Genomic DNA, 27,706 nt, shown 5'->3' on the forward strand with positions numbered 1-27,706 from the left:
CCAGGAAGAGCTTGCTCATGCTATTTCCTTGTGAGGATAAATGAATGACAAATGGATTCTTCTGTATAGTGGTACTATGCAGTGAGTTCAACCAGTACCATGGAGCCATTTGAACACATGCAAACCAGACTAAATAGCTTTCAGCGACTGTGTGTACGTGAATGTGCTCATACGAGCGTGCACATGAGTAATGAATAAGATCCTGGCACATCACAAGTGAGTTCCTCTAATGCACTCCCTGTGGACCAGAAGAAATAAACAGATAAAGATGAAGTGGACATGAACGCAATGGCAAAAAAAGAGAGAGAGCCAAGAGTGAGAGTGAGAAAGAGAGGGCAGGAGGGAGGGAGTTTGCAGAATTGTTATTGGAGCCGTAGAAGTCATTTCTGACTTAAAGAGTTCCAGATGTGGGCCAGCCCCTGAGAAAAGGAAAGAATTGGAGAAACGGAGAGAAATCAAGAGGGAGGGAGGAGTATTTATCAGACTGTGCCCCTCTATATGATCAGTAGTCTACCCTCTCAATCTGAATCTGGTTTGAGTGGAAAATGGATCTTTGCTTTTGTGTACACTCATGGTTGTGGTGGGAAAGGGACTTCATCGGGGGGGGGGGGCTGAAAGCCAGGTTTAGGGTGTGGGGTGTCAGGTGGTAAGGTGGTAGAGGGGTATGTGGCTTGCACAGCCCCGTCTTGGGCCTATAAAAAACTAGGGTGGTCAGAATAATGGTCTGTTGTTATTACACACACACTCAAATGCGCGCGCGCGCGCACACACACACACACACACACACACACACACACACACACACACACAGGTCTTTCTCAAAACCAGTGACTGAACTCACCAAAATAGGCCAGTCAAAACCCAACCAAAAGCCATCTGGTTAAATACTGGGACAAAAGCTGCTCTTTAACTTATTTTGCAATGAAATAGCTCCAATTCAAGCATATGGCCAGATAACAAGGAAGTCCAATGCACTGCACTCACAACAGCAATTGCAGGCTGAAAGTGAGTGCACATTATGATGAAACCGGTAGCTACTGCACAGAATAAGAACTGGATGAGTGAATGAGTGTCTGCATGCATGTATGCAAGGACTGTGTGTAAAATGCTGACTGATCTCAAGCCTTTAGAAAGTTGGCACCATTGACCTCTTCTTCACTGGCCATATTTGCACAGTAAGGTGCTCCTTAATCAATCAATCAATCATGCTTTATTTGTAAAGCACTTTTCGTACAATAAAATGTAGCACAAAGTGCTTTACATAGATGAATGATAACATCTTAACACTAGATCAATAGTGAGCTTTCTAATTGCAGTCCTGTAATAGTGGCTCCATTTCCTCTATCTCTCTCTCTCTCTCTCTCAGTTGTATAAAAGTCTATGTCCATGGATGTGTGCGCTTGTGTGCCCAGCTTCCCCAGCATTTGTTTTCACCCCCTCTGCGTTGGGCTAAGCCGTACGATCACACAACAAAAGGCGATTGTGCTACAGTAAAAAGCTCTGCTCCAGGGAGCTGGTAGTGGGCCACAAACAAAGGCTGGTTACATTGTCCCAACACAAGCTCATGAATCAATTCAGCACTGGGCTGCTGAAACAGCCACGGAAAGAGCGATTCGAGTCCACTAGGCTTTGACAAAGATGCAAGAGAAAGAGAGTTGATTGAGGAGGGATGTGTGGGTGGGGGGAAACAAATGGACAGGGGGCAGGATGCACAGCTGGAGCTGGAAGAGAGAGGAGGGAGAGAGATGCAAGATATGTGGAGATGGTGGTGGGTTAAACGGATTTGTCCAGCACAGGAAGAGAGGAGGATAGCAGGATGAGGAAAAGGAAGAAGGGGAGGATTTTAAAGGAGTGCAGCAGGAGCAAGAGAGAGGTGAAGTCAGCGTAAACAGAGAGCTGTGTCAACAGACAAGCCTCCTGCCTGGGCTGTAAAGGCTCTCTGCACCCCAAATCACAACAGCAGAGCAAGAGTGACATGTGAGGACTCAATCTTGCAACTGACCGATGAGGGTGAAGTAGTTAAAATCAAATTTGGCTGTTCAACACAGAATCCAACAGTTGTTTGTCCAAGTACAACCTCGGTCAGAGAAAAAAATACTCTCTTTGTTCAGATCAGATGCCCCTGCACTGTTATTTTCCGATTCTGACAGCTCAAATTAGCAACGAATCCATCAAATGTTCACACACAAAGTATGTATTGTATCCAACAGCAGGCCACATTTCTCCTTTTCCACACATGTGGACTGTGAGGGAGTGGAAGCTGGTAACCAGCACTCTGGATGGAGAGTTTATGTGACAGAAAAAAACTTTGGGGTGAATTATGACATCCATTTCTACTCAACAATTTACACACAAGCCACTAAACAGTGAAAGGGACTTGAAAATATATTTACCACTGGCGTTCTTCCCGCAGATCAGGTGCTCATAGTGCTGCAGGACCCCCCACAGCTCCGCGTCATTGTTCACCACCACCTCCAGGGCCTCTGCACTCACTGGGGTGCAACCTGACCCTGAATCCGGCAACGTGTGACCCCTCTCGGCTATCAGAACCCGGGCTCCTATCTCCTCCACCAGAGCCTCCGTGCATGCAGTGAGACATATAGCCGCGTACTCATGGATGCGCACGGAGATGCGGGTGTCCACCATCCAGCGGAAGAAGCGTCCCACGGAGAAGGAGAGGCCGCAGCGGGCAGACTTGCCCTTCCTCAGCAGCTCGCCGGCGCTCATACTGTACATGGATATAGCTTTGACCGTAGCAGAGACGCAGTGGTCGGCCAGGGCCCAGCTGAGCACCAGCCTCATGGCGCTCTGCACCTCGAAGCGTGTGCAGCGGCAGTGCATGACGCTGAGCCGCTGAGCCTCTCTGGAGATGCGGATCAGAGCCCGGCGGAGGAGAACGGACAGCCGCCTCACGGCCTCCGGAGAGAACACAGGTGTAGGTCCTCCTTTGACGCTCCCACTCTCGGCCACTTTGCGCAGTATCTTGGCCACCTCCTCTTCGGTCCAGGGGAACTCTTCCAGCTCAGGTAAGCGGGGACACTTGGAGAAGATGTCCTCCGGGTCTTCGGGGAGGACAGTGTTGACCGTGTCCCAGCTGTTGTTCCTGCTGTTCATGGAGCCAGAGTAGTACCACCAGTTGCCCCGGTGAGGGGCCGTCATGAAGGCCTGGGAGTTTGACTTGGAGGAGGACAGGCTGAGGGACTTGCAGGAGTCCCCAGCCCCGTAGCCCGAGTCCAGCGTCAGGTCCTCCAGGGTTTTCATGTGGACATTGCTTAAGCCAGCCATTACTGTGAAACGGCTTTTACAGGGGTGCTTTGAAAGAGCTGCAAACCTCGCCAGCGGTTTACCTGGAAGTCACTGAAGCAGCCGTCGAAACTCCCCGCCGAGCAGGATGAACTGGTTACACAGCACAACACTTGTCAGACATGCTGCTCATGGAGTTCAGATTAGGACAGCGAAACAACACAACTGCACAAGCAGAGGAGAAAATCCAGCTGGACAGTTTCTCATCAAAGCCGCCCTATACTTTGGTTAACAAACGGGACAGCGAGTAAAAGGAAAGTCGCACCCGTCTCACCTTTGCTCCGGGCAGCGCAGGGATTTAAACTTTCCTCCGGTATCCAGAGTCTTTTAAAACACGACGAAATATCTGCCCGCTCTCTAAACAAAGCCAGACCCGAGTTCATTTGTTAAAACAAGTCCCGTGTTTCCGCTCAACAGAACGAAACGGAATCGTTTTCGCGAATACCCGTGGAAAAGTCCGAGTTTACCTCATCACTGTCCTGTCCCGGTGCCTCGTAAGAAGCAGCCTGCCGGAGAGAGTCGGCTACAGATGTGTGAGAGGAGGGGCGGCTGCTGATTGACAACGCGGAAGCAGCACCAAACCAATCAGAGGAGGCCAAGTTTTGCCGCAGCCAATCAAGGACCGCTCCAAATCTGTCCCAAATTCGGGAGAATAAGTAAACTTTGTTTTTGCCTCAAATGAGCATCAAACAAATTCCCTTAACATGTGTGACCTACATAAAACTGTGTCCACTTTTCACACAGCATTACACAAGCTTTATGTCACTTCAGCGATTACTACTTTTGTGTTTACACTTTTTGTGCTCCTTTGTGTGTAATCTAATGAACAGCAGACATATTTTACGAATAAATACATAAATACGGTTATTACGTTTGGTTAGAGTGTCGGGAAATTCTTCTGATTAGTTAACTGGAACCAAAATGCTCAGGCCTTCCAAGTAGACTCCGGTTATCTCGTCATGTTGACTCAGTGGGGACTTGGCTTTCTGCCTACACATTAGCTAATCTCTCACCTGCAGCCTGTAATAGACATTGAATCTGTAAAGCCCTTGGTAATAGTGTAAGAGGTGGAGCAGTGTTTGCTTTGATTTCTTGAGGCTTGGGGTTTTCACTGAAAGTGAATTTAAAAGCTTATTTAGCATTGCACTGCAATAGCATATATATATATATATATATATATATATATATATATATATATATATATATATATATATATATATTTTTTTTTTTTTTTTTTTTTATATATATATTTCATATCCCCTTTTGTTATCTTGCTTTCAAAACAAAGAGAGAGCAAATCCTCTTACAAAACTTCACAGTTTAGATCATCATGTGGCCTTGTTTGTTGTTGGTGGTTAGGTGGTGTAACACGCTTCAGGTGAAATAAACCAAACTCTCTGAAGAAGCATGTGAGTACTTGCTTCTCATCACTCTGCAATCACACAGACAGGTAGGGTGTGTCTCCAAAATCCAACACTATTACATAATGGGTTTAGGGCAGAACACTTACCCTGCCTGCCTGTGAGACTGCAACACATTGTGAAAGTGACTGTGTTGTTGAATGTTTTCTTGCAAGTATGAAGACCTGTAAGTTACCGGACATTCCATGCTATATATGTACTTAAAGTTGGAAAAACTGACTCTCAAACACCTACACACTCACACAGCACGGTCTATGAATCACTCAGTCAGGGGAACTGAAAACATAGTCAACCTCTCAGTCCAGTTCACCTCCCCTGTTTGTCTCTATTAGTCAAATCTACTCTAAATGAAATCAGAAGACACACACAGGGCGTAGAGGAGATCACAGGAGGTTAGCGCTTGCCTCATCCAGACCTCATGTAGCTGTGGCTTAGACAGGGCTTACCTCATGGTCATGGTGTGTGCGTATGTGTGAGTGTATGTGTGTCAGGGCAGACGTCAAGCCAGCGCACCACCCTTAGCAAAATCACACACCAGGGGGGGACCAACAACTGAAAATGAAAAACTCTGCAAATGATTAAATGCGGTTTGAAAACACATCAGCTCTGTTGGGGTTCAAACTGTGAGTTTCATAATGTTTGCTTTTCGCTCTGCATTGGTCATAAAACACAATGAATGTAATATTAGATCAGTTTAAGTTAGAATGGCTAGCTGGGTAGTGATGTCAGCCTCAGAGTTAAAACAGCAAGGTTTTCACATGATATGCTTAGTACATTAGAGCCTGATGAAATCTTGGCAAAATGTGTTTTCAGTAATCAGTCTGAATATTTCTTAATCTAGCTGAAAACACGATACTTAAATACACTTTACACTATACTTACACTATACTTAAATAGGTTTGACATTTCAATAGGTGTTCTTGAATCACACTCAGTTTTTATAGGCTTAATGATGAATGTTATGGATGTTTGACAAACCCACTGAGCTTGATACAACCCACTGTTTGGAGGCAAAAGCTTTATCACGTCACCTAACTGAAATAACCAAAATGAGCAACTCATGTGATCACAAACGGTTGAATTGTTTGCATAAAGGATGTGATCCCTGATACTCTTGGGAGTGTTGGTTCATGTGCATATGAGCATGTGAGAGGGGGATTTTGAACTCTATCTATTTTTCATGTTTACTCATTCACATTGTGTCTTTTTTCCACCGTGAATCATCCCATTTCTACATCAAATATGTATTTATTTTAATCATTTTCATGTGTTTCATGGCTTTAAACTACTGTGCCTCCACAGGTACAATGCATGTGTTTGTGAGGGTGCGGCACCACCATGTGGTCAAAAAGGGAATAGCGTTACTTTCATTTGTCACAGTTGCAATACAAAGCAACAACAGTAAGCAAGACCAACTAAAAAAAAAAAAAAAAAATTTTAAAAATAAAAACAAAACATCAGAAAAATGATGAGGACGTAAGCATAAAATTTTATTTGCAAAAACCCAACAAATCAAAATAAAAGTACAATACATTCTTAAAACCTTTTCTCTACAAAACAATTTCACAGAAATTACCTTGGAATGTATATTCCTATTTTTCATTTTTATGTTTCTTATATATATATTCTTATATTTAATGTGTTTCTTTTGTTTCTTTAAATAATCCCATGTCAATGTTAAATGACGTACAGAATAGACCTTTTTTCCTGTAGAGGCAAAGAGAGGGTCTTGGAGGGCATTTTTGACAATCATATAGTCAATAACACATCATTAGCTCTCATCCACACAAATGTCCAGTCTTGAGCCCTCCAGCCGTTCCCCGTCAATATAAGTACCATGTTGCATAAACAGAGGCATTAGCAGCCCGGCCTCCAGCCAAACTAATGGGAGCAGGTGGGGTCCTGTTGGACACCAGCTGCCAGTGAGTCTCCATCACACCCCCTGTTCCCTCTCAGTAGTCATTTGTACCATCTCTGTCTATTTCACCAACGGGGGCAACTGGCTTGCAAAGACCACTCCCTGTTGCTTCTAAAGTAATATAACAAACAGACTGACACATCTGTAATCTGTTTAAGAGAACCATATTACCGTCTTTTACAGTGTATCTGAATTTACAGTGACATTACAGCCTGCTGATAAATAACATTGTATTCCTGTCTGTCCCTGCCCTCTTCTGTCAATAGAGTAGTTTAAAAACTGCCTGCAGCCAAACCCTGATAAAGGCACACATTTGTGAAACAGCCATGCCTTGCCACATCATGTCTGACACATGAACTGGTCTCCCTTCTGCTGGAGCTTAACACAAGCTTAAAAGGAGAGTGTCGACGTTTTCAACAGCTAAGCATGAACCTGTCTCGGTGGTACTTTAATATGAGAGATAATCCCCCAAATTTAATATATGAAATGCAACCCTCAGCTCCAAAAATGCTCAAAACAATGATGTGACAACTTAAAATCAAATGTCAGAGAGCTGTTGTAGTCCTCAGCTCTCCTCCTCTTATAGCTTCATGTTCCAGTTGACAATGAGGTTAGAGATCTGGAGGGAATGGAGGATACCGTCAGTAGAGTTTAAAAGTGTAAACCATTCACAAATTCAGTGTTTTACAGACAAAAAAGTTAGCACGTCAGTACAAATGAAGAACCCCTTTAAATAACTAACAGCAGAACAAATTTCAGCAAATGAAACAAAATGAATCAAGTCATAACCGTCGTAATCTGGATGTAAAACTGAAAAACCGATATTGCAAAACAGCAGCAGGGCTCTGCATAATGTTTCAACACATACCAATAAACAGATTAGTGTGACACTGAAAATGAACTGAAGATAAAAGAGAGAGGGACAGAAAGAGACATAAAAATGATGCATCTGTCAGTATCTGTTTGGAAAAGGGCTTTTCTGATTAGGAAACGTTCTTTGTTTCATAACATCAGATGTCAGGAAAACGTCAGCACCTCAGTCCTACTGGTTAATGATATTCAACAGGTAGTAGTTGATGGATTTAGAAATAGTGTTTACCAAAACCATAGTTCCTCTACTCAAGCTACGCCACCATGTCTGAATCTATCGGAATAACATGTTGACACACATTCTATAAGGCTCCCTTGTGAGAGCGTGTTAGAAAAAAAGATCTTAGGTTGTCTTCACATCTCCTTGTTAGAAAAAGGTGCTTCCCGTCATCATAAGCACACACAAGCGGCAACACACCCACACACACTTGTATATATATACAGTACATACTCACACATTCACACAAACACACACACAAAAACAGCTGCTTTCCAGTCTGTCTGAGAACATTGCGTCAAAAAAGGGCAGAGAGAAGGAGAACAAAAATATCTCTCTTCTCTCTGTACAGTAGTTCAGTCAGCGAGGCAAAGTGATGACTCAGGTCTGTCTGCATAAACAGCTCACTTCCAAAGTTCACATTTGGACTCCATTTCCTCATACAGACACGCATACAAGAGGGGCCGATGGCGAAACAGCGGCTACCCCGGAGGGAGCCTGGTTTCAAAAAAAGGCAGAGTTCAGGCAGTGAGCGAGCTACCAGAGGTCTCTCTCTCACACACAGTGGATCTGCAGGTAGGTTTTCAGGATCCTCCAACCAGCAGGAAGCGCTATCCCTTAGGAGTTTTCTTGTTTTGGGCGTTCCACATGCCTCGTTTGGAGTGGTAGTAGTGAAAGAAGTTTCTCAAGCGTAGTCTCTCTACCTCCAAACCGTTCTGCAACACCCTAGAGGGAGAGGGAAGGACAAACTAGTTTTTTTTAGGTTGTCTCCAGGGCTCCCCAAATTAAGACTTTGTATTCCCACAGAGAATGCACTTTAATACTTTAATACATAATGGTTGGAGGATGACGGATTACTCTTATTGTTTATTAAGTACATTCATTTGTTGACATTTATATCATATTTTGGTAAGTAACTATTCCTAGTAATGTAAAACTGACCTGGATCTATATATGAATTATTGACCAGGCCTAAGGGGCACTGTATACAGTGACTGTGCAATATTTCTTGTTTGAAAGTCACAGAGCGTGATTAAAAGACTACAAAGACAGGCAAAACTATCCCATAGAGACACACAAAAAAACATAAAGAACAAAAAAGGCCACAAAGAGATGCAAAACAATCACATTGTGTTTCTTTCTGCAAATGGGCACAAATAAACACAAAATGACTACAGAGACACTAAATGACCACAAAGAGGCACAAAACCACCACATAGAGATGCACAACGAGATGCATAAAGAGAGAAATGACAACAAAGATCATGTCATGTTGTTTGTAGTCATTTTATGTCTCTTTCAGTCCGAGGGTCCTATACAGGATGACTGGGGGGCACCTTTTACTTATCTATGCCCAGGGGCCCATTGTCTCATATCTGTCAAAGCCTGGACCCAGATAAGTGGCAGAAAATTAATGGATAAATTAACCAATTAAAAACATAAAACATTTATGTGTTTTTGCTAAAATCAACACTTGTCCATTATGAGTCATTTCCTAGCAACTGCATCCCAACAGCCAAAAGGTAGAACTAATGCTATACTCTCCAGCAGGCAAGGAAAAATATTCAAGAGCTTTGTAAATTCAAAGAGACTTTTCTTTAATACCTTCTGTTTTGGAGGTAACTGAAATCAATGCTTTGTAAGACTTTTCAGCGCCTGCAGAGTTTTTTCATCTAGGAGAAAAGAGTGGAACCACAGCAACTGATCTTGACGAAAGTAACCAGGGGCTGTCTTTAATAGTGTGTTTTAACCTTTTTATTCTGCTCTTATACGAGGATCAGTTCAGGGTCAGGTTTTGAATTAGCAATCTCTGCGATTTCTGCCTTCTAACGCATTGAAAAAATAAAATTTAAAAAGTACCAAAAATGATATTCCGGGCACCTTTGTTATTCTTTTTCAGTGGAGGCAGAAATCTGATCGGTGTGTATCTTAAAGTCTGCACAAATTAAACAATAGCGCAAGGGGTACTTGAGGAAATATGAGATTTTGTAAACCAAGCCATTAACTTCTACCATCCCGGGGTTGAATGAGCACACAATCCACGTATCTACGCACATAAGACATTTACCACCTACAGGTTTGGTGCAGCAGTGTTTCACTTCAAAAAACAAATGTAAATATTTTATTGGAATGGTAACACACTGTAACGAATATATAGAGCATAAAAGGACTCTGGTCCAACACAACTCCCATTACAAAGCATATAATGTTTAACTATTACTTCAAAAGTTACCATAGAGATGAGTCAACACCGCTCGGACACATTCTCAACAAAAATGAACTTTGAGACCTGTTAGAAGGATTATTGTGTTGGCTTGTTGCTGGGTTACCTGTCCAGCAGCTCCCAGTCCTCTCCACCCCAGCGGTCTTTGAATTCCTCTGTGTTCATCCCTCCAATCTTATCAAAGTCTGACTTGTAGATTCCAAACAGGCCAAAACCATTTACCTCCCAGTAACCTGCAGAGAGCACAAAAAGAATGTTAATGACAGCTATGAGTCCAATTACATGCCACTGCATCAACAGTGATTATGATAAAAGGAAAGTCTGATGCCTATAGAAGTATGTGCTTCTGATTTCTGTTTATTATGAATGTAATTAAGAAACTTGTATTATGAATTCTATCATGGTAGATGTCTGTAACTGAGGAATGTGTTTGAGTGATGAGTCCAAATATTTTGATGTATGAGTGTGATCATCCCTGTGTGATCACCATAGACTGTAGATAAAAATGAACGTAGACTCTGGGGCTGAAAAGCGAAGCCAGTGTGGAATTTAAACATGCATTCTATCTAATGACTGCTCCAGCTCCACCTTCGCGTCCAAATATGGTTTCTTCTGGTTTCAAAACACCAAGATGGCGATGGCCAAATTACAAACTTCAAAACAGCAGTCCACAAACTAATGGCTGACGTCACGGTGGGTTGCCACTTGGTGAACACAGGCAAGAGCCTTCATGCATTAATGTGTGTGTTTATTTGTGTTACCATCAGGCTCCTGTGGTGAACTCCCGCAGCTGAGTCTCATGACAATGGGAGCAAAAGCAAGGCGTCCCTCGACACAGTGCTTCCTGATGCTTTCCAAGATGTTGAGAGGGAAGTGGATGTGCAGATCACACAGGAACACGATGCTGTGGCTATCCTGCAAGAGGAAACACAGGCGAACGGTAACGTACACACTCACTTCATCTAAATCTTTCCTGCGTCTGGGAAAAAGAAAAGTGTGTGAAGGATTCTGTAAATATTAGCTGGTTTAAATTTGTGTGTATGAGAGTTCATGTTCACATGCGCCTAATATGGGATTTTAGGATTAAAGAGAGTGAAGAAGTCTGGGCTCAGCATCAGTTGCTTGTCTTCACTCCAAGAGCCTGCAGGTCATTCAGACATGAGTGACAGCCCTGTCATCCCCCCGTGACAGCACTGACACTCAACTGATGGATTAACGTCTGTCCAAATTTCTAGTCGCTCCATGCCCCCGTGGGTGAGGTGTGCGTGTGTGTGTGTGTGTCTGTGACAGAGAGACAGCCAGAGAGAAGCGTAAGAGCGCATGCACACAAATAACCTGTGAAAGGGAGTGGATGTGACAGCTATGGCATACACATGACAGAGGAAATGCAGCTAACTGTCTAAGCGATTCCCTGTCACCCACAGCTGGGCTCTGTGGGGAGGAGGAGGAGGAGGAGGCTCAGAGATAAGGCCAAGATCCACAGCCCGTGACAGACCGGCCTAGCAGTGATGTATTCATTATGCATGACTGTTCTTTCCATCTGTCCATCAGCCAGTAAAGGTCATGTGGTCAGCGTGAGAGGCTGACCTTCAGTGAGTGGCTTTTCCCTGCCAGCTCACATATGCCTTGCCTCTGTGTGTTTGTTTTTCTGACCTCAATGGTGTCCACTCCGATCTGCAGTCCTGCCGAACGCTCAAAGTTCCCCTCTCTCCTAAGATACTCGTATCTGTCAAAACAAAAACATAAATCACTTAAAATAATAAAGATGTTCTAAGTCATATCACTTGGCTGATTATGTCAGACACACACGAACACATGCAGACCTTGGCACGCTGCTCTCTCTCAGTGCCTGCTCCACGTCCATGTCTTCACTCTCAAAGTCGACGATGATGATGCTGAAATTGTCATCCTTGGTCTGGCGGTGAAGATTCTCCATGTCAGAGATAAACTGCTGTATCCAGCGAGCTTGGTTTTTCACTGAAGGACAGTAAGAACAAAAGGAAAAGTAGACAAACGAACAATTATTTTTCTTCACTTTTCCTTTCATGATGTTAATTTGCATTATGTGCTAAATTACTCATGAAGAGTAAAAAATAAAAAAGCTTCTACAATGATTATCCAGTTTTCAAGGTTAATGAAATGACACTGCTGACTGACCCGGCACCACAAAGTGCACCATGACATCTCTCCTCCACTGCAGCATGACCGGCTGGCAGAGCAGAGGCTTAGCATAGGCGGTGCTCCACGGCGTCGCTCCGGGCCGAGCGGGGGACTTGGTAGAGGGAGGGGGCGGTGGGGTGGCGAGGCTGGATGTAGCAGGGGAGGGGGCTGAAGCTGGCGCCGAGGCCGGGGCAGAGTCAGTGTTCTCTAGACTTTCCTCCCCTTGCCTGCCGCGGTGCAGCAGCAGGTAAATGTATTCGGACAGACGCACCACGCTGCGACCCCTCTCCATCAGCTCCAGCTCCACCAGGTAACGGTTCCCTCTCGCCGAGTCACGCCGCTTCTCAACGTTGATAATTCGCAGCAGGGTGTAGATCCTGGGGCACAGACACAAAAGAAGGTTTAAGAAAACACAGACAGGTTGTACATGTTCTGAAAAATAATATGAAAGAGAACAAAAAGGCAGCAATAGAAAACCCCTATTTATTATATCATTTTCACAACTGCATTAATTATTGTTTGACTGTAGGCAGACCACTTCAGAAATGTTGCTACTCATTATCTGTGGTGCTGTGAAGCTGGAGTGGTGTGATGTGGGAGGAAAATGAAAACAGAAAAAAGTTAATGGCCAAGTTACTTCACACAAATAACAACAAGGTTTGTAAGCACTGCTGCAGAAAACAGTAATCAGCACATAGAGGTCTGCTAACATGAAGTCAAAGCACCGGGGCATGACCAATATGTTCTCACTGAAATTACTACAAAATTTACATTATAGTTAACCACATCTAAATTTACAAGGTTGCAGGGAAACATAAGCCCCTTTAGTCTCATATGATTCTCTCTCGCTCCCCTTGATGCCTACCCTCCGTTGCGTTCGTTGAGTTTCTCCATGTACTGTGCCAGCACGTCCACCACCTCGCTCTCTGCCAGCTGCAGGTTGCCAGACACGTTGCAGCGCAGGTCGTTCCAGTCAGAGCGCAGAAGCTCAAAGTCCATCGGATTGACTGAGAAGGTCCTCTGCCAGTTGATGCTCTCCTCTGCCCAGCCCGGCCGAGCCTCCACCTCCTCGTAACTGTAGTCCGACATCTCGCCCTCCTCTGGCTCTGGCTCGGGATCAGGGTCGGGGTCAGGATTAGAGCGGTTTGTGTCCTGGTCGAGGTTGGGGTCTGGCTCTGGCTGCTGCTGGGACTCTGTGATCTCTGAGATCCTGAGGTAAGAGGTGACCCTCAATTGACCTTGGAGCGTGTTTTCTGTGGAGTTTAACTTTGGCAGGGTAACTAGAGGGGGAGGGGGATCTTGGTGATGAGATAGTGGGGTCAGTGGGTCTTCCTTGCTGGGTAGATCAGCTGTGACAGTAGTCTTTAAATCCTCATGCTCCCCTTTCCTCTTGCTTTTCTCTGGTTGTTTTGCCACTCCTGCTCTCCTGACAGACTTCTGTACACTTTCATTTTGTATGTTGATGCTTCCATTTTGAGGAGATGTCTTACCCCCTTTAGTGGGGGGGTTGGGCCAGAGCTGAGGGGCACTAACAAGGTTCCGACCTCCTGTTACCCCTCCGCCAGCGCGTCCTTTGGCACTCAGGTTGACCAGCCTTGTAGTCTTCCCAGTTTGGTACAAAAAGACTCCAGGGAACACCTCTCTGGGGTGGCGAGACACCCTCTCCTCCCTCCTCTCTCGACGCTGCTCCCTCTCCCTCTCCCTCTCCCTGGCAGGCCGAGGCCTGGTGATGTAGATCTTTTTCTCCACCTTCTTGTTTCCAGGCAGCTTGTTGCTCTTGTCATAAGGATTGTTGCTGTGGGCGGAGTTGCTGAGGATCTGCTTGGCACGGCTGGCGAGGGCAGAGAGGGAGGACTTTTGGGGGAAAAGGAGTGGAGACTTGCTCAGTTTAGGCGGAGTCTCAGCTCCTTTCTCTCCTCCTCCTCCTCTCCCTCCTCCACCACCACCTGCTACTCCTACTTTCCTGCTAGGGCCATGCTCTACAGGACCAGTGTGGATCCAGGACAGGGAGCGACCCCGGACCACACTGTCCGGATCAGGCTCAAGCAGCCTGGGTTGGGGCTCGTCAAGTCCCGTTCTGGAGTCCTGCCTCATGGTTCCTCTTGTGTGATCTCGTCCCCAGTCTCTGTCCAGATCCCTGCCCATCTGTCCATCCCTGTGAAGAAAGTGTCTCCTTTCTCTGCGGCGTATGATATGATTGTTGACTGCTCCCTCCTCCTCTTCATCGGGGTCCACCTCCTCTTCCTCCCCTCCTCTGCCAGCGGGTGTGGGCCCAGGCTTTGAGTGCTGATGGTAGGGGTTGGAGGTGTGGCTGGTCAGGCTGGGGTGAGAGGGCTTCTTGGGCGACTGTGTGCCAACAATCTCTGCCTCGTCGTCGCCTTCGACCACCTCCTCTTCCTCTAAGAAATCTGGAGGCAGACACAAAGATGATGGAGTGTGTCTAAACGTGTGTGTATATGCATGTCTTGTGAGCATGCAGGAGTGTGTGTTTGTTCATTATTAGTTACCATCTGGATTGGGGAAGAAGAACGGTCTGTCGTCTTCCTCCTCATCCATCTTCATATATTTGTAGAAACCAAACCTGGCAGACACAGCAAGAGGCCACAGACACACACACACACACACACACACACACACACACACACACACACACACACACACACACACACAGAATGTGTCTTTAAATTGCCATCAAACTTACAGTCGCTCGAACGGTTACTCTATATAATGAGTGTATTCTCTCATATATAGACAGAGACAAATGTTTGCCTTTCTCTTTAAAAGATGAAAACAATAATGTCCTTACTTCTCTAAGTAGATAGGAGACTCTCTGTAGAAACACTTGTTCTCTCGCTCCATGTGGGTGAGACGTGTGAAGTCATTGGGGTAGACGAAGGATAGATAAACCTGAAGAGACAGACAATGTCAGTCAAAGATAAAATGAAGCTAGAAAACGCAGATAACTCTCATGCAGCAGTATTCTGTTCAGATTAGATTCATTCAATTAAAATCAGCCAATTGCTCTACATAATACTGCGTATACACTACATAATATGGTGGTTGCTGTCAAATCTAAAATGGATTTGTTTTTGTGGCTCATCACTTGTCTCTGCAGCTGCTGCAGTAACTCACGCTGGCCTAAAGAGGGAAGCAGCGCTCAACGCTACCTGCCACCTGCTTCATTTATGTGTTTCCATACAAAGGGAGAAATGCGGCGGTAATGTTCGACCCAGCATGGACTTAGCTTCTCTGCTTCTTTGTTCTCTGTCCAGTTGATTTGAACGTGAGGGACTACTTTTTTAGAAAATTAGACAACCACTGCTTTAACTGGATGCCCTTCTGATGACCCCACAGGGATAATTCCAGCACAAACCGCCAATTAAAACATAGACAAAGACATCATCACATATCTTGAGTGGCAGGTCTTTTTAAAAGCCAGAGAGATGGTGACTGATGGGTGACTTACAAACTGCAGGCCTTGGTATCTAGCGATGGGAAAATCTTTGACCACGTAGGTTGGGGAGTAGAGACATGCTGGCAGAACGTTTTCCAGGCGGGAGGGGTCAATCATAGGAGCTGCAGAGAGAGACAGAGAGAGACAAAGAGGAGGCAGATACCTGAGATACTGCACAAATAAATATGTATATGGAAATGTAATAGTCAGAGAGCTGGGGGATGATTGGGGTAATGACAGAAAAAAGGAGAAAAATGCACATAAAATGAGACACAGCCAGCAAGATGAAAAGTCGAAATCCTGCTACACTGGACTGTGAGCCAGACAGTGAGCCAGACAGTCAATTGGTCAATCAGAGAAAATGATGGGTCAGAAAATCAGGATGAGGACAGAAAAGAGGGACAGCGTGACATGACAACTGGCAGATTTACTGCTGTAGAAGGTGTCCCTGGGGTCCGGCTTCAGCATATCCGCTCCATGCTGCATGATGCCACCTCCTTCCATACCCTGGGGCTGAAACTCCTCTGGGAGACGGATGTGACTGGCCAAGGTCTGGGGGATGTGGTCGACACTGTTCATCTTCAGACTGGACTCGTCTGAAAAATACAGAGAGAGAGAGAGCACAAGGGAGAGAGTGAGAGAGCCATAGAGTGAAGCATCCATGGTGAAGAAGAGGGAATGAGAACATTCACTGTTATGATTATCTTAGTGATGGACAAATTTGACGTTAGCTGTTGGAGGGAATATTCCATGCGCATTATCTGTGTTGTAATCATCATAAATCCTTACCAACCAGAAAAAGGTGGAGAAAGGGGAGAGAGGAGACTAAAAGAGAGGCCTAGAGGAAATAAACAAAGGAGGCAAAGGGAGAGCAGGAGAGCAGGAGCAAAAGCTGAAGTGAGCTGATCAGAAAAAAGTTGGGAGAAAAACAAAAACAGAGCAGAGGAGAGTCATAATTACACCAATCGATAGCAGGGAAGGAGGAGAGAGCATGTGTGATTAATGGCATGTCAACAGCAAGGCCTGATGGGAGAAATGCTTTATAATTAACAGGGTGGTCAGCATCATTTTTATCCTCTGGGAGGGTGGGGGGGTGGAATGTGCTCTTTCAGTGTGTATGTGTGTGTCTTTGAGTGCGTGCACATGTAGTAAAATCAGGCCGTGTGTGTGTGTGTGTGTGTGTGTGTGTGTGTGTGTGTGTTTATATGGGTGGGTACTTCAACCTGAATACAGGCTAACCGCTGTTTTTTGAGGGTTAAGAGTGTGTGTGATTTTGTAAATTCATTAACGGCTACCATCTGGGTTGTGCTTTTATGTGTACTTTCACTGATTCCAAACTGTCTAATAAGAAGTATTATCACTACAATTACGAGATGTATTATGCTTGAACCCATGAGAAATTATATTGGAGCTGTAATGAACATTCCTGTAAATCAAATGTCAGGTAATGCACCATGAACAATTATGCTGACATAATAAACGATCATTTCGTTTGTCAGAAAAAAAAACAATACACAGTTAAACGGCTGAACAAATGCCCTCTACCAGTTTGGTACTATTACTTCTTGTTTGCAAGAGACTGAATATGAACTAAAAAGTTAGTTCAGGATCATTTCTCAACTTCTCCTAGCATCCGGCTATAATTCTGTGAAAATCAAGTTGTTGAAGTGATGAGATTGGCTATTACTTATAGTAAATGATAAGCTCTTATTAAGTGCGACAACTGCTGAACACACAATGATGTTAATTAACATCCAATCAGAGACCTAATTAAACCACATCACATGGAGAAAAAGTATCTCTGGACAAGCCACTAAATGTTTTCCCCTGCCAAACAGAGATGAATATTTAACATTTTGCACAGGGACAAAAGGGAGCAACGCAGCGAGGGGACAGAGTCACAGGAGATCCTCCTCTGGCGTAGCTGGTCCTGAACAAGAAGGCAGCATTTGGCAAAGATCCAGCGAACACTGCAGCTTTGCTCAAAATGACAACTCCACACATCATTTTCTGTGCGGTTGGCATTTCCCCCTGTTAACGATACTGAATCCCTGTGACACACTGCTATTCTTGGAGCTACAGAGGTTAGACATCCACTCAGAAGCTAGAGCTCTCATCTCTGCCACCACTGACATCTATAGAGAAAAATAGAGCATCCATTAAGTTCTGCATCTTCTCTTTGGCCTGATACAGAGAAGATATTTCATGCTGAGGGAATAAATGTGAGTTTGATAAGAGAGAAAAAAAGGCTGATTCTGTGACATTTAACTACCGACCGATACAAGACTACACTAATGAATTTTTTTTTTTTTTTTTTTTCATTTTCTCTATTTCCGGAGCACATGGCTAAACAAAAAGACATTAAGAGTCTTGTGCATCCTTGCCACAAACATCAGAAAACTTAAAACTGCATTTTTAGATTTATGATGAAAGTTTTCTTTCCAAGATGAGATGACAAAATAGCTTTCGATGCAAATAACAGAATTATAAGGGAAGAATAACTCTTACCTGTGTACAGGGAGATGTAGGCTGAGTCTATCACTTCATATTTCAGACCAGGGAGGAATGGACGCCACTGTGTGTGAAAGCAGAGAGGGAGAGGAAAGGGACTCAGTGAGAAGACAAAACAAAATACCAACATGTGGAAAGTACAAGGTGAGCAGCAACCATCCATCACTGTTTGCAGGCTTAACTGTGAGATAACTGTGATATTACTCTCAGCACCATCACAGGATCGATCTGATGCTGGATTTTTTTTTCTAAACACACTTAACGAGAAAGGGATGAGAAAATCTGTGGCACGTGAGCAGAGAACAGGAAAAGTGAAGCTGTAAGAGGGGAGGAAGGAAGGAAGGGAGAAATGTGCAAACGAGCAAAAAAAAAAAAAAATCGGAGAAAATAGACTGCGAACGGAGCGAGATCAGAGCCGTAGGAATAAAATGCTGACAAGTAGGTGTAAAAAAGGAAGGTCTAGTAATGACCTGAAAACATAGAGAGGCGTGGAGAGAGAAATAAAGAGAGGGAGTGAGAAAAAGAGAGAGAGAGACAAGCTACAATTCTTTTAAATAGATTTCACAATTACCAAGTCACTTCTGGTTACCAAAGATTTAATCACAGGAGACAGGTCATTTTACAGCCCTCAGGTTGAGAATACAAATATAAACACCCTCCTCGGGCTCATTCAAATGCCTCCACATGTGTATGCAAAACAAACACACACACAAACACATACACACACACACAGACTCAGTTAGAGTTTCAGATTTTGGTGCAATCCAAATCTCATCATTCATGTAGCAGCAATAGGCACACCAACTGCCGCTATGCAAAAGCCAAAATCTAGCATTTGTTATACTATTCTGTGTTACTCCTTCACACCCATGCTGACACATTAATACAGAGGCAGACATGTCGACGCAAGTGCACGTATAAAAGAACAACAAACAAGGACACGGTGCGACATCATGCTGAGCAGCAGCAGGGAGCAGCTCAGCAAGCCACCTTCGGCTTCAACACTGTGTCATTATTTCAGGGTGGTTGTCCTCAAGGTCAAGTCAGAAGGCTGTCACAGCCTGAATCAAGGAAGGACAAAAAAGTGGAGACCACATATGAGTTGTAACTTAAAAGGTTTACAAGGTTTAGGTAAACACTATATTATAGAAAAATTCAAACGTCCTCACACAGCAGTGGTGTCAGTGATGAGTGAATGAGAGGAGGTTCAGTGCTCTAAATGCAATTCAGCCATCATTAATTATATTATTTACACTTGTGCCTTTCTGACTGTGACGCGTCAAAAATGTCGTCTGTAAAATAAAAAAAAAGGCCTGATGACCCTTGGTTTCTACCTCCAGGATCAGACAGCGTGAGAATTCAGGAAGTACGGGAATCTTTCCACTGATCATACTTAGAAAAAAAATCAACAGTGTTTTGTGTGAAATCTCATTCTTGACCTTGGAACTAATGGTATGACAAAATAGAATTGCTACCTTTTTCTGGAGCTTCAATCAAATGCAGCATCTTCCTCTGGAGCTTTTTGTTACAACACATTGTTTGGTTCCAGTGCAATGCAAAATGGGAAAAAAACAAAAAAACAAAACAAGACAGGGCTCCATTTTTCTGCAAAGACTAATGCAACTCATAATGGGAAAATGCAAGTGAAGCATGGTTTGGTTAAATTAAATGAGAGACACACATCAATGACAGCTGATGTGTTTCAGATGCCTGTGTGCGTATAGGGAGAGGGTCATCACAGAGTCCATCATTTTCAAGGCCCATTGGAGCTCAACACTCTGCTACTGTCACATCAGCCTTAAGTGCACAAGACACACACACACACACGCGCACACACACACACACACACACACAAACACTTGAAATACTGCATGTGCACCTGTGTGCCCTAATTTACAGCTTTGTTGGAGCTTCATTGTCTGGCCCCATAGATTCTCTGATTAATTCCTCCATGGGAGGCACTGACCTGTTGTGTATCCAGATGTGTGTTTGCGTGCGCACCGCATATGTGCGGGTGCGCACAGTGTTTGTGGTGTATATGTGTGAACGTGGGTGCGTGTTCTCTGCGTGTTCGGGTGCATCTTCTGTGAAATGGTGTTGACAGGAGTAGCAGGAGGAAGCAGAAACCTGCTCGCTGGCCCCACTTGTTCAACAGAGAGGAAGGAAAATCAATATCCAAGGGGAAATAATAAAAAGTAGCAATCGCAGAGTAAAATGGCAATGGGCAGCCAGCAGGTTTGTTTCATCACGTTCCATCATGCCTGGACCACCCGCTGACATGTGAGGGTTTGATACTGTTTTCAATCAGTGTTATACTCCAGTTTTACTCTAGCTCATAGGCGATGGTTTGATGTCCACTGGAGTTGCACACATATAGCACTTTTATCCCCCCCCCCCACACACACAGGTAGTATGCCTCTGGTTCAGGCACAGGTTATTATTTATCCCTTGATGATCAGGAGTTTATTGCTTCTGAGGGAGCAGACTGCTGTTATGTTTGTTTCCTTCAATTCAATCGGCTGCTCCAAAGCCTGAGGCTCTATGGATATGAAGTTGTTTTGTTAGTGTGACACATAAGAAATAATGACATAATGAAATTGTCTGACCTTTCCCAAGTTTATGTAAAAGTCAATTCTGATTTGAGGTCCAATAAGATTAACAGAAAGTAAACACTTCCACTGAGTGGTTTCACAGCGCTGACCAGAATTTTAAAGGGAACTTTTTTTCCTTTGTTTTTTTCTGGTTTTTTCTTCTCAACATTTTTCTACTGTGAGCAGTGGCTCCTTTCACCACTCAAAACCCTCCATCACAGTATCTCCCAGTGAATCATGGAATTTTCGATGAAGTGAAAATGGAATAAAGGTGAATACTGCAAGAACAGAGAGGAGGCAAGTTATCTTGAATCTGACAGCTTCAACTGGGCAAAGGCTGTTCAGCTGTTGTCCATGTCTATTTGTTCAGTAGACGACTAAGAGGTTCACCATGTGCTTTCTATCTGTTTTCTCTCCTTTTCTCTGTCTTAATCACACACACACACACACACACACACACACACACACACACACACACACACACACACACCTGGCTTCAGGCCCAAACTGGCAGCATGGTAAACAGAGAAAAGTCAGTGGCAGAGTGGACAGCAGAACAAGACAGATGTTAACAAGCCCAATGACACCAGAAATAGGCAAAGACAGTCTGGGACTACACTGCTGTTACTACTTTTTTTCAAACTTTATTCATACAAGGTAGGTTTGATCAGTTTGCATGGTCATTAGACATCAGAGCAGCACCCTGTTTACAGTTACACTGATTTTGTGAAGGTGTATGATAGTTATTAGTATCACATGAGCTGATTTTAAAATGTTGAGGACTATGGAAGATTGCAGATGTGCGATGTCGAGCTCTAATATTAAGCAACTATTAAAAACACATGGTAGGGTCCAAAAGTCTGAGACCACTTTCACAGACGTATGGACCCCACTGTAATTGAACAACATGGTTACACTGGGTGACATGTTTCTATCATGAAGAAGGTCAATGTTACTCATTTTGAGTCAATCCCACAGATACTGTCCTGCAGCTGTAAAAAAAGCACCAAATGTGTATCAATCCATAGCTGAAAACTTTTTTTTTTTTTTCTGAGACAACTGTTTCAGTAACAAGAGATACAGTTAGCATCTGTTTTACAAAATAACTAAAATAAATAAATAAAATAAAACTGTGCATTTGTGACTGGTCTTTAAAAAAATCTTTAAAAATCTATGTCTTCTGTATTAATAACTGGGCTTGGAGCTGGCGTGGGTAGAGAAGACTGACAGATCGAATAATGTAGTGTAGTTGTACTTTTAATTAAATTCATTGGCAATAAGAAGAACATAGAATACACCAGCCTTATCCTTTAAACATACACAATGTAACATACATATGCAATCCTAGTTGTTTAGGTGAGACAAATGACCAGGCGAAATGGACCAAAGCCAGATCAGGGATCGAAAAATGGTGAATACTACGTCAGGAAGGCTTATTTGTTAGTCTTTACATGTCTTTTGTTAACTACTCAGGTTTTAATTTAGTTGTGATGAGAGAGAGGAAAGAGAGGGAAGGGAAGACAAAGACATGCAAGATAATGAGTGAAAAAGCTTGCAGTGAGTGGGCTCTTGTGTGCCCATGAGATAAAAATCTCCTAAATCCCGAAAAGACTTTGGGGCTTCCAGTTGAGAGCCTTGCACAGTTTGACACATATGGCTCAATTTTGACAGGATGCATTGCTGTAATCCTTCTCAAATACACAATGTGATTGAACTCTGTGGATGTAGCTGTTACAAAGTTCACATAAAGTCCACTAAATACTGTGACAACCATGTCACAGCCAAGGTATAAAACAATCACAGGACTCGTATAGAGTGGAGCTTATCACTCAGGTGGGAATGCAGGCAGTTCACACTACTGCCAGGACAGGTAATAAGCCTCATAAACTGGCTGTGATCACTCATTTTGAGTTTGTATGAAAGGGAGAAGACGGCACCAGTGCTCTGACCTGTCTTTGTCTTCCTGTTGCCGGACAACTGTTTGGCCACAGACGGTACTTCATTAAGAATGACATGTTGATTAAAGCCAATAATTATGTCCTGCATATGTCCATAGCTTGGTTAGCTTTCGAGGAAAGAGGCACTTTTGATTCTATTTTTATTTCCCTCTAAACTGCAACGTACTGTATGTAGCAACAATTGTGCAGTACTGTAATATTTACAGACATGTGCTAAACATCTGAAGTGTAATCTGACTCAGAGGTGCAGAATTTCTGCTATTTTCAACTGCTATTTTAACTCTGAATTACTAAAGGAATAGTTTGACACACTGGGAAATCATTTAGCCAAGAGCTAAATGAGAAGATTGCTTGTAAAGATAACATTATAAGACAGAATTTTTTTTGCAAAATAGTCAAACCTGAGCAGAGATGAAGCTGACTCTACAAGGCAGACTAAACTATACTCTGAGAAAATGCTTTTGTTAGACAAAGCTGACCAGTCAGACCCTTGTTTAATACATTACTTTAAATAATAATCTTTTCTTTTTTTCCCCCCTCAAGAATAGGAATAAATAATACATGACAAGAAAAGACAAGAAAAAATTCCATTTGCTGATGGGATGCAAGGGATGTTATGGTAACTCTGGTAGGAAGAGAAACAAAGCATGAGTTTTATCACTGGCACTAATGGAAAATCTGTAGCATGGCGCTGCGGTGCTGCCCACTGACAGGCACCTGGTAGCAGCCGATCAAGGAGAGCCTCGTGACAGGCTCTGAACAGATACCTGCCTGAACAGAGCACCAAAGACTGCTGGCGTTTTGATGCTTTGCTGATACTGTTGTGGAGCCTTCACACAATGAAAGCTGACAAGGAAGCAGCAGCAGGCAGTGAAGAAGAGCAAAAGAAGCACCTAACCAAAATAAAAAAGCTAACCAAAAACTACAGCATGGAAACAAGGGTATACAGCACAGCTCCTGACTGATTATGCTCTTATTTCAATTGACAACTAAACAGAACTAAACACTTACATGCTGGAGGATAAATGCCACTATCCATTCCCTGTCGCAATGACATGAAAACAGCGGCTTGTTTTTTCACGTCATATCATGTTTTGCCCGGGGACGAAGGAACAATATTCAAAGGGAGATGAGGAGGAGGATACAGAGACGGGGTATTTGATTTTCTATGTTGAATTATACATTAGCCAAAGTCTCTCAGACCAGACATTTCAGAAAGACAAATGAGTCCAATATCCATAGCAATTACAGGCACGTCATAGCCAGTGCGACTACAGTGACGCCCTATGTGCTCTGAGTGGAAACTAGTTAGTCACACTGACACTCTCACTAGAGACGAACAGGCATGACAGGACTTCCTAGCACGCTTCTTAAAATGCCATGTGTTTGCTGTGCAGCCACATGAATAAAAACTTAAGATGAGGACATGCAGGCACTTTGGTCAACATATCGCGTACAGGAAGAAGAGATAACACAGGTATAACCAGCCAGCCTTGAACACAAATAGAGATAAAACCCAGACTGAAAAAAATCTATGGTTTTAATCTCTAAAAGTGAGCACGACAGCACCAACCTGACTGGATATGTTCAATTTGCTTTAAAATGGTAAAAATACATTCAACATGACCAGAATATGCTAGAACCAGAGTGCCTGTATGTTCCACCAAGTTAAGCTCGAGTTGCTTGGACAACTTACTGAATGACATGAATACAAAAGTACAACAAACCTGAAAACTCTGGAGCTAACAGACAGGGGGAAAAAACTGTGTGGTCTAAGGGTAACTTCTAACAGCAATATACCGTATGCCACACAGAGAAACTAAGGCTAGTAAAATTCAGTGCACTCCTTACATCACAATTTCCAAATAGTATACTTTCCCATAGATAAGAAAAGTTAGCATGGCATGGACACAATGAGTGTGGGTGACAGGACACTGTACTGTAGCTTCCTATTTAATGTTAAGTGGTATGCCATGTGTGGGATGCTCTTCGGTGCCTTTGGGATGTGTCTGATCCAATCTGCATGATGACAAGAGGAAGTGTTGGCACGAAGGACAGAAGGCGAGATATGAACATCAGCTCTGCTAACGGCCTTAAATCCCCCGAGGGCTCAAAATGCCCAAGTTCTCACATAAATGGTTTTGAAAATGAGAGGAACATGAAGAAGAATAATTAGTTTTATGATGTGATCTTCTTGATTATGAGAAGTGATTCCCACTGAGAGTTTATGTGCATGTCTTGCACTTTTCATCATGCTCATAAAGCGAGAAGGCCTGGATGAGAACCCTGCAATCATTACAGTTATTTCAGAATTGACTGGCATTTATGTTGCCCTCTAGAGGATAAGAACACAAAGAACAAGGCATTAAAACAATCGCATGACATTAAAGAGCTATTGTCGTTGAGGTAGAGGCTAATGCACTCATGACGAAGGTTAAAAAAGACAGAGTCAAGATGAGAAGTCATGTCATGAAAAAATAACTGATGTGGACATAGTTACCGAATGCAAAACAGAGTTCATTTTAATCTGGGCTCCTAAAATGTTCATTAAAATGAAGGTAATTAATTGGAGGAGAGCAGCACACGAGTGCATGGTGATGATAAAGAGCAAAGTAAATGAGAGAAAAAGTACCATGAGAAAACAGTGTGGACAAAAGTGTCTGAAAAGGTGAAGAAAAAGTGAACCGAGGCGGAAAAAAACAACTCCATATGTTCAAGAGCTGCTGAACTAGTGTCAACCCTAAAAGGTGTTGAAGTGGTAAAAAACCTGAGAGAAATTGAATTTACTTGCACAGTATTAGGACACACACAATATACTTTAACAGCTGGCTCCAGGTCACAGGGACCACTCCTGATTTATATTGCGGAGGGAAGGCGTGAGGCAAATGTTGAGGGGCCTGTGTGTGCATGTGCTGCACCCATGAGTCTGCGGGGGTAGGGTAGATGGGTGTGTGTAAGAGCACGAGTGTGTGCGTACACAGGAGTGTGTATGAATTGGAGGGCAGCTTGAGACTTGGCCTGGCAGGGGTGATAAAACGAGGCCATTAAAATCCTGCATTTAAATCCCACACCCCTGCCTCTCCATAAACTTGCCATGACTAATTAAGGCGTTACTTTCTTCTCTTCTTCCTCTCTCTCTCCCTCCTCCTCTCAATCGCACCATTTAATAGCCGACACTTTCCTTCATTCTGTCACAAGGCTAGCAAGAGACGTTTTCCATTAGGCCAGTGGAAAGGTCCAGTCTTTCACTGACAAACATCCAGATGGCATATAGGAAACTTCAAGAAACTACCTGCTCACTAAATCTTCTTTCATCTAACGTAATCCGTTAAAAAAAAAAAACAGTCATCACTCTGAAGAGAGTTTATTTGATGTTAATTGAGGGAAAACACTGAGGTAGAGCGCAGACTGTAGTGGAAAGCTTCAGTCAGAGTGCAGGTTTGGTAACTTGCCCGCTCATCCTAATAACTCAACAGTCTCCTCATTCACTGGCCTGCTGTTCATACATACAAATACAGTTGTTTCCATCGCCTTAGGGAAGACACGGTGTATTCTGAACCTGTCTCTTCCTGTCTCTAATGCTGTTTATGTTCCGCCTTCCTGCAGCCATTCTCCCTAATTCCTTTGCACAATGGAAAAGAAAGGGGCCAACTCAGTGAGAACAAGGCTTCTCTTTGGTCTCCTCTTGCCAAAAGGTAACTTTCAGACTGCGCTGGTGTACGATCTGATATTTACTCCCCTCTCCTTTCTTTATAACAAGCACCGTTAAACAAATACGTTCCCCAAGGAACAGCCCACCTTTGACCACACAATCATAGCTTGGCACTGAACACAGAAGAGAGAAGTGTGAATCCACACTATCTGCTCTTTAACAAATGAGTGCCTGGGTTTGTGCGGATTTATGTGAGCCCTGGGCTTATGCTGTTGTGGGCCGGTCACGGTAAATCTGCTATTTTTGTCAAGGTGTGAAATGTATTCTGCTGTTAAATCACACACAGGGGCCTTACTAAGGTGGTGCACCGTATACATACATACATACACACACACACACACACACACACACACACACACACACACACACACACACACACACACCTGCACACAATCTTGATTTGCTGCATGACTTTTATACGCTTCATTAAATTGTTTCGACTAGTACAAACCCACTTTGATGGCCTCATGGGTAGTTGGCTGAGGGGGTAGGTGGAGAGAGAGAAAAAGAGTGAGAGAGAGAGAGTGAGAGAGAGAGAGAGAGAGAGAGAGAGAGAGAGAGAGAGATGGATTTCCTCATGACCTTGATTTGCTCGTACATGATCACATGAACAGTTTTCTGGATGATTTGCAATGTCTGTGGGGAAGTTGATGATTTAAATGAGAAGAATGGCACAAGGTAGCGAGAACAGAAATACTTCAAGTAAAGCCTCCAGCACACACTCTGTATACAATATATATATTCTTCTCCAAACCCCTGCCTCCTTATTCCCTCTCCTCCTTTTTCAGAGCTGTGTGAATTCAACCTTTGTCCTTCGATGAAGCCAGTGAGCTCTGATTAAGAGACCGAGACCTGAAAACCATAAATCTTACCTGCAAGTGCAAAAGATCTATGAGTTTACTGTGTGTAATCTCTTTTTTCCCCAGCATTTTCTCAATTTTCCTCTATTTGAAATGGGCAGTTCCCCATGTGATGGTCAACGCTAGTTTGATTGTCTACTAACGGAGGTTGGGGACAATTACATGTCTCCTCTAATATATGTGGAGACAAAATAGAAAGAGCCATGCATTCAAAAACAGAAGTTTCTGTGTTCTTCTCTTTCTATAGCTACAATCAAATGATCAGTCAATCAAAAATGATGATGATGATGATGATGATGATGATGAGTTGGGTTCCCACATTATATCCATGTGTTTTTTTAAAGCTGCTTTAATCCACATTTTTATATTCACAATGGAAAAAAAAAATATGCAGTGACAATCTCACCGAGAATTATCACTAACTTTTAACTTCCCATCAGGACTATAGAGCATTTTACTGTCTTCCAGCTCACTGATTTGGTTTTACTCTTTTGTCACTCTCATCAA

General features: G+C 43.4%; 2 protein-coding genes and 1 long non-coding RNA gene across 3 annotated transcripts in view; 1 reads left to right on the forward strand and 2 right to left on the reverse strand.

Moving 5' to 3' along the window:
- abtb2b (ankyrin repeat and BTB (POZ) domain containing 2b) overlaps positions 1-3,799 on the reverse strand; it is a 44,024-nt gene extending 40,225 nt beyond the window's left edge. The window contains exon 1 of the mRNA XM_071503529.1: positions 2,394-3,799. Within this exon, the coding sequence (XP_071359630.1) occupies positions 2,394-3,285 (892 nt within the window). The 5' untranslated portion in view covers positions 3,286-3,799. The remainder of the gene's footprint in view (positions 1-2,393) is intronic.
- Positions 3,800-6,193: 2,394 nt separating this feature from the next.
- The window catches only part of b4galnt4a (beta-1,4-N-acetyl-galactosaminyl transferase 4a), a 126,537-nt gene continuing 105,024 nt past the window's right edge, over positions 6,194-27,706 (reverse strand). The window contains exons 9-20 of the mRNA XM_071503543.1: positions 18,076-18,142; positions 15,999-16,163; positions 15,580-15,689; positions 14,920-15,020; positions 14,621-14,694; positions 12,979-14,521; positions 12,111-12,490; positions 11,777-11,930; positions 11,607-11,679; positions 10,715-10,868; positions 10,060-10,186; positions 6,194-8,455 (exon numbers count right to left, since the gene is read on the reverse strand). Coding sequence (XP_071359644.1) covers positions 8,341-8,455; positions 10,060-10,186; positions 10,715-10,868; positions 11,607-11,679; positions 11,777-11,930; positions 12,111-12,490; positions 12,979-14,521; positions 14,621-14,694; positions 14,920-15,020; positions 15,580-15,689; positions 15,999-16,163; positions 18,076-18,142 — 3,063 coding nt within the window. The 3' untranslated portion in view covers positions 6,194-8,340. The remainder of the gene's footprint in view (positions 8,456-10,059; positions 10,187-10,714; positions 10,869-11,606; positions 11,680-11,776; positions 11,931-12,110; positions 12,491-12,978; positions 14,522-14,620; positions 14,695-14,919; positions 15,021-15,579; positions 15,690-15,998; positions 16,164-18,075; positions 18,143-27,706) is intronic.
- LOC139635968 (uncharacterized) lies at positions 8,179-17,614 on the forward strand. Its single transcript, XR_011694324.1, has 3 exons — positions 8,179-8,305; positions 10,721-10,893; positions 17,432-17,614. It is a non-coding gene; the product is annotated as an uncharacterized lncRNA (long non-coding RNA).

The sequence above is a fragment of the Trachinotus anak genome, unplaced genomic scaffold, assembly GCF_046630095.1.
Source record: "Trachinotus anak isolate AG129_WGS33_773 ecotype Australia unplaced genomic scaffold, CSIRO_AGI_Tana_v1 ptg000002l, whole genome shotgun sequence".
Lineage (NCBI taxonomy): Eukaryota > Metazoa > Chordata > Actinopteri > Carangiformes > Carangidae > Trachinotus > Trachinotus anak.